At 34.1% G+C, this 7197-nt stretch overlaps 1 protein-coding gene across 1 annotated transcript in view; it reads left to right on the top strand.

Annotated features, from left to right (window-relative positions):
- Positions 1-7197, top strand: part of ABCD2 (ATP-binding cassette, sub-family D (ALD), member 2) — a 71604-nt gene that overhangs the window by 48338 nt on the left and 16069 nt on the right. The window contains exon 9 of the mRNA XM_011967624.1: positions 3758-3883. Coding sequence (XP_011823014.1) covers positions 3758-3883 — 126 coding nt within the window. The remainder of the gene's footprint in view (positions 1-3757; positions 3884-7197) is intronic.

The following is a 7197-nucleotide window of genomic DNA, read 5'->3' as shown; positions in this document are numbered from 1 at the left end:
AACGTAGCATAAAAATGATTTATAGAATTTTATTAAAATATAGTTATGTTCATTTTATAAAAGTAGAAAATGTATATAAGTAAAAAGAAGAAAAAATCTGTTATCTCATTAGCAATATCTCACTAGCTGTTATCTTATTAGCACTGTTAAAATTTTGGACATTTTAAATTATTCAAATTTTAAATTACTATAACATTTAAACACTGTTAAAACTTTGGGATTTTTTTCCCAGTCTTGGTAATATGCAAAAGTTGGTTGTTATTTGTATTATTTTAATGTAGCTATTTTCATAAAGCATATTATAATTTATATCCTTTTTATTTCATATGTAATTATGTGCTTTTCTGTATTAATATATAATAGTTAACCAGGGCTTATTGTTATTGTACTAAAATTTATATACCAAAAACACAGATTTTAGGTATACAATTGGATGACTTTTATGAATGTTTCTACATTATGTAACCAATACCCCAATCAAGATAAAAAAACATTTCTGTTACCCTAGGAAGTTTATTCATCCTCCTTTCCAATCCAGTCCCCTCTAGACATTTCTGTTCTGATTTCTATCACCATAAATTAGTTTTGCTTGTTGTATAACTTCAGGTAAATTAAATCACACTCTAAATATTATTTTTGTGTTTAGCTGGGATTTTTAGTGAGAAAAATTATTAGTTGTGTTCACAATATATTATTTATAACAATGTACATTTAAGAATGTGGCTAACTAAAAATATAAACTAAATTTTGCTACTTTGGGATTTTTAGTGACGTGTATTTTTGGATACCCGTTTCTCAGAGGATGTGGTGAAATTCAAGAGTAAACTTTACAGCTTGGGGCCGGATGCAGTGGATCACTCCTATAATCCCAGCACTTTGGGAGGGCAAGGCGGGCAGCAACTCCTTCTCTACAAAAATAAAAAAAAATTAGCCGGGCGTGGTGGCGGGCGCCTATAGTCCCAGCTACTTGGTAGGCTGAGGCAGGAGAATCACTTGAACCCAGGAGGCAGAGCTTGCAGTGAGCCGAGATGGCGTCACTGCACTCCAGCCTGGCAACAGAGTGAGACTCCGTCTCAAAAACAACAACAACAACAACAACAGCTTTACAGCTTGGCATTTATGACCAGCTGTTACCCACTATCACCCTGACTCTGTTTGGGTCTAGGCCATAAGTATCCAGTAATATGATCATCAGCTTAGAAATATAATATGGAGGAATATAAAATTTAGCTGTAAATTTCTCACTGTATCAGTGTGTTAATAAAATAAACTTTGTAATAAATAACAAGTGGCATTAATAAATGTTGTTAACCCAAAGAGATTTCACATATCTGTAACCTGAAATAAATACGTGGTGTTTGTGTATCTAAAATATTTTGGATATAATGTGATAATGAGTGAATTAAGTCACAAGTATATCAATGGAAAGAAAATTTAGTGAGCCATACAAAGATCAATGAAGAAGAGCAAATAGTTGAAAAGCACAATCTGTTGACAAAAGATACAAGGAATTTTAGGTATTCAATCTAGTGAAGAGAAAGTTTAACAATAGGAAACTGCCTTCCCTCATTCTCAAAGGATTTAAAGTTTGAGTTGTGATGTGAAAGATTTGAGCTGGCAAAAATGAAGAACTTCAGCAGGAAGTACTAAGCATCGCAATAGTATTCTCTTTTTGAGAGAATTTTAAATGTTTTAGTATCTCAAGAATGATTGAAAAACTCCTGTCTTAAGGGGGGGTAGATTAAATCTTTCACAAAGCCCATTCTACTGATGACATACAAAACACAAAGGAAAGGAAATCTGAGAAACAATGTTACCTAATGCTTTGTTTACTTATATCAGTATCAGATTCTAGCTATTGCTTGATATATTCAAGTACACACATAAACACACACACACACACACACACACACATACACACACACTCCAATCCTGCCAAGGAAACTAAAGCGTGTGATCTTACATCTGCTAGACTAGAGGTTGCTATGACAACAGAGTGTGAGATGCATACATTTTTCTAATTCTAAAATGGCATATTTTCTCTATTTCGATCAAGGCACTCTGAAAAATAAGCCAAAATGCAATAAACATGTTAATCACTGGAAAGAACTTTATACAAAAGGAAAATTTTACTCAACCTTTCACTTTTATACTTCCTTTACTTCTTCCTCTTGTTCACTTAAAAATATCATCCACAAAACAGAAAATAACTCTGAGACAAAGAAGTAATGCTTAATATTTAAATCAGAACAGTAACCAAAGGTCAACCAGTGACACTAATTCCATTGATGTTGTCATGAAGAATATGCACTGATCTTTTATTCTTTGCATAGAGACCAGTTTTAGAGTCTTTGACTCCTGTGTCTATTAGCCCTGACTACCTGACCTACATGTAGTAGGTAACTGGATTCTATTAATAAGCGAATCCATTTTAGAACGGTAACTTACAGGGCAAATAATTATTTAGTCTGGTAAGAAATTACTGATTTTTATTTTCTTAAACTTTTTTGTCATTTTATTTTTAAAAATCAAAATATATTTTGTAAAGGAAATTGTCCTGGCAAATACTTGATACTGATTTTCAACTCCAAATTGAATAGTAAATGACAGTGTAAGAGTTGACTTTGTTCCCATTAACTAAGCTAAGTCATGCTAAGTACCAACAGTCCAGAGGGACTTGAAAGAAGAAAGGGAAAGGACAAAGAAAAGTAAGAGCAGGGGGTGAGATGAGAGGGAGAAAGGATAAGCAGAGGGAAACAATGGCAAGTGATAGGATGCCTCTGATAACAGACAGGCATTATCAAAGTAAAAATTAATCTCAGAAAATTGTGCAATATACTTAGAAAAATAACTTACTTTTTCTCCTAAGAATTTGATTCTGGAGTATGGTTCCAATATTATGAAGTTAAATGTCTGCTATAAATTTTTAAGATGAGCCATATTCACTCTCACAGTCTTATAGTGATGAAATTCCATTAGTAATGCTTAGGTAGTCACAATGCTGATAAAATAATCTCCTCATTGCATCTTTGCTAACAGGGCTGTGGCCTGTTTGATCATTAGCCACTGCAATGTATTTTTCATGTAGTTAGTCAGACCCTTCTCACCAAGAATGAACCTGCTTTCTGCAGGAAAATGTACTCAGTGACCTGCCTCATCTTTCCTGTGCCTCATATTTATGATTCATTCATCTACAAAACAATAAAGCTTATTGTATTATTAGAAAGCATCAGAAAATCTATTTAAATTTATTAAAAATGTGATATTATAGTCCAAAGAGGGGGATAACTACTTTTTTGCTTTATCATTTATTGCCTTTAATAATGTCATATTCTTGGCCGGGCGCGGTGGCTCACGCCTGTAATCCCAGCACTTTGGGAGGCCGAGGCGGGCGGATCACAAGGTCAGGAGATCGAGACCACAGTGGCTACCACAGTGAAACCCCGTCTCTACTAAAAATACAAAAAATTAGCCGGGCGCGGTGGCGGGCGCCTGTAGTCCCAGCTACTCAGGAGGCTGAGGCAGGAGAATGGCGTGAACCCGGGAGGCGGAGCTTGCAGTGAGCTGAGATTGCGCCACTGCACTCCAGCCTGGGCGACAGAGCGAGACTCTGTCTAAAAATAATAATAATAATAATAATAATGTCATATTCTTTTTAGTTGCTTTAAAATTGTTAGCAATGCAACTCATATTGTCCAAAGAAAAACTTATAATTCATATAGCAAAATAATTAATTTTTGTGTGCACTTTTTAAAAGACCAAAATATGCCTTGCTGGATGAATGTACCAGTGCTGTCAGCATTGATGTCGAAGGAAAGATATTTCAGGCTGCAAAAGGGGCTGGAATTTCCTTACTGTCTATAACACACAGGCCTTCTCTTTGGTAAGTATTTCCAGTGCTAATTTGTGGTAGATGGTTTTTCCTTAAATTTCTCAAAAAATAACTTTGCTAAATTTTTTACAGTAGAGGGTAGGGTATTTCACTTACTTTCTACCCATATTTCTCTTAAGTTGCACATTAGTAGCTTAGATATTCCCTACCTAATACCATTAACGTATTATTTTAATTATCATCACTTTCCAGTAATTCTTAAAAGACATGGAAAAATCCAGTGATTTATTTTAGTGGAAAATATTTATCATACCCAGTAAGACATACTGGGAAAAATATATTTACATATTTGTACATCATTCTTTTAGTCTTTTCTTTAAAACCCAGCAAAGTAAAATCCGGGGAAAAAATATATATACACACAATTTGATATTCCCTCAAAGGATTAAGTGGAGAAAACACGGGTGGCGGGGGGGCCGGGGAAGGGCTTATCTTTAGTTGGTTTAAAGAAAAATGAGCTAAATCTTTTTAGAAATAATATCTCATAAAACCATATAGAATTTTCCCTTCAAATAAAGATGTTAATTTTATAATTCCCTTACTTTTCCATTGATTCATCATCATCATAATAGTTGAGCACTTATTCTGTTCCAGGCACATCTTATTTAAGTTTCACAACAACCGTATGGAGTTTAGGACATCTAATCTTCCTATTTTACAGATGAAGAAACTGAGAATTAGAAAAGTGATACTTGCATGATCACACACTCTGTACTACAGCAAACTGCTCTCATTATAAGGAACTCAAAGTATATCTCATGCATGAGCCATAAATACTACATTCTCTACTTTTGTATTTCTATTTAATCAATGAAAATTTTTTCTTTTGACTTCTTAGTAACTATAACTGCCTCTATATATGCTTTGGCCTCCTGTTTTCTAAAGGACTACACAGGATTCCTCCTCTCTCTCTTTCTGGCTGCAGCATTCTGTGGCAGGTGGCTGATCAGATTTCATGCCAAAGTTGTCATCATGTACATGGCTTCAAATCTAGTCTAATAGCAAGCATTATTGGAATTAATCCTTGAAGCCCTTCTAGACCTTTGACCTTATAAAAAATGTTTACATTAAAGTTGTTAGCAAACAGTATTCGTCTAATTAGGCTTTTATTGTTCAAAATTCTTTGACTCTGAGTTTCATTTATATTGAAAAGATAATCTATTTTCCCACTCAATTTAAACATTCAGATTTTTCAGAATTTTTTGAAAATATACTTTCTGGATCTAGTCCAGCATGAGTTAGGGTCCATGTCAATGAATATGCTTCCTCCGACTTTTATCCTGAGGAATACCAACAGGACCTAGATTTTTAAGACAATAATGACATTTGCCTGTAAATCCTGTGAATCAAGGACAACACAGAGCTAGGTCAGAACTCTTGAGCACTTTTTGGTATGAACCTTAATTTCCAAACTTTCTCCCAAATTAATCACATGTTGGGATATTAAAAGTTTTTCTGACCTGTGTTGATGGATTTGTTATGCTATCCTGCCATTCAGTTCCTTACTCAAGTAGCCTTAGGAGGCATTGAAAGCATGTATAGCCATTGTTTCCTCAATCGAGGGAACAAATAGTCTTTTAAGTAAATAACAAAATCTGTAAGGCTACGCCTTTTGGCAAGAAGCACATTTAATTGCAGCTACCCAAGTACATGTCTCCACAAAACAAAACACCATGTTAGTTCTGATTTTTTATTTAGTTTTGCCATTTTAGGTTGTCATTTCTGATTATTCTTTCTCTTAGGGAAAATGAAATTTGTATTTTCCCTGAATAGATTTCAGAAGTGGGGAAAGATGTATCATATTTTTTCCCATAACAACAAATGAGTAATTGTTGATTGTAAAGATTAAAATCAATACTAGTGTCTGAAGAAGTAAAAATTTATAGAAGCTTATTAAAATTTTTGATTCCTGGATAGAATTATAGCTGTATAACCATCACTTTCCTAAGCTTTTTCCTACTTGTGAAGGAAGTTTAAAGATTATCTCAAATGAGTTTCAGTTAAAATATAAATTTCTTTTCAATTCCTCTAAGATAAACCCTGAAATATTATCTCAGCTTGTAATGTAGAACACGCCTTTGCATCTCAGGATATGAAACACCTACACAGTTGGTTCCTCCCATGTAGAAATCAAATAATGTTGTAAGACCAGAGTGATGAGCCAAACCATCATTATACATCAAAGGTGGGGTTTGCCCAATATATGAATGCCCATGTATGAGTGAGATCATGTGGTACTTGTCTTTCTGTCCCTAGCTTATTTCACTTACTATAATGTCCTCCAGGTTCTTCCATATTTTCGTAAGTGGCAGGATTTTATTCTTTTTTATTGTGGAGTAGTATTCCATCATGTATATATATAACATTCTTTATCTTTTCATCCACTGATGGGCACTAGGGTTGATTCCATATGTTGGCTATATAAATAGTGCTGCAACAAACATGGGAGTGCAGTTATCTCTTTGACATACTGAGATCATTTCCTTTGCATGTATTTCCAGTGGGGGATTGCTGGATCATTTTGTAGTTCTATTTTTAGTATTTTAAGGAACCTCCTTACTGTTTTCCATGATGGCTGTACTAATTTATATTCCCACCAAAGGTGGGAATATAAGGTTTTTTCCACATCCTCACCAACACTTTCTGTCATTTTCTTAATAGCCATTCTAACAAGAGTGAGGTGATTTGAATTTACCTAATGATTAGTGTTGTTGAACATTTTTGATATGCCTGTTGGTCATTCGTGTATATCTTCTTTTGAGAAATGTTCATTCAGATCTTCTGTCCATTTTGTAATTAGGTTATTCATTTTCTTGCTATTTAGTTGTTTGAATTCCTTATATATATTGGCTATTAGTCCCTTATCAGATGTATAGTTTCCAAATATTTTCTCCAATTTGATAGGTATCTCTTCATTCTGTTGATTGTTTTCTTTGTTGCACAGAAGCTTTTGAGTTTGATGTAATCCCATTTGTCTAATTTTTCTTTTGTTGCCTATGCTCTTGAGGTCATATCCAAAACTCATTGCCCAAATTCCATTGTCATTTCAAATTTATATCCACATTTCTTTGTCATGAAATTTTTGCCCTATGTATTCTTCTAATAATTTCAGGTCTTGCATTGAAGTCTTTAATCCATTTTGAGTTGATTTTTGTATATGGTGAACAATAAGGGTCAAATTTCATTCTTCTCCTTGTGGATATCCAGTTTCCCACAATTTATTGAGGGTACTGCCCTTTCCCAATAGTGTGTTCTTGGCAGCTTTGTTGAAAATCAGTTGACTGTAAGTACAAGGATTTATTTCT

This window comes from Mandrillus leucophaeus, unplaced genomic scaffold (genome assembly GCF_000951045.1).
Source record: "Mandrillus leucophaeus isolate KB7577 unplaced genomic scaffold, Mleu.le_1.0 Scaffold1199, whole genome shotgun sequence".
In the NCBI taxonomy this organism is placed as follows: domain Eukaryota; kingdom Metazoa; phylum Chordata; class Mammalia; order Primates; family Cercopithecidae; genus Mandrillus; species Mandrillus leucophaeus.
Note: the sequence above shows the minus strand (reverse complement) of the source record. Positions and strands in the feature narration are given on the sequence as shown.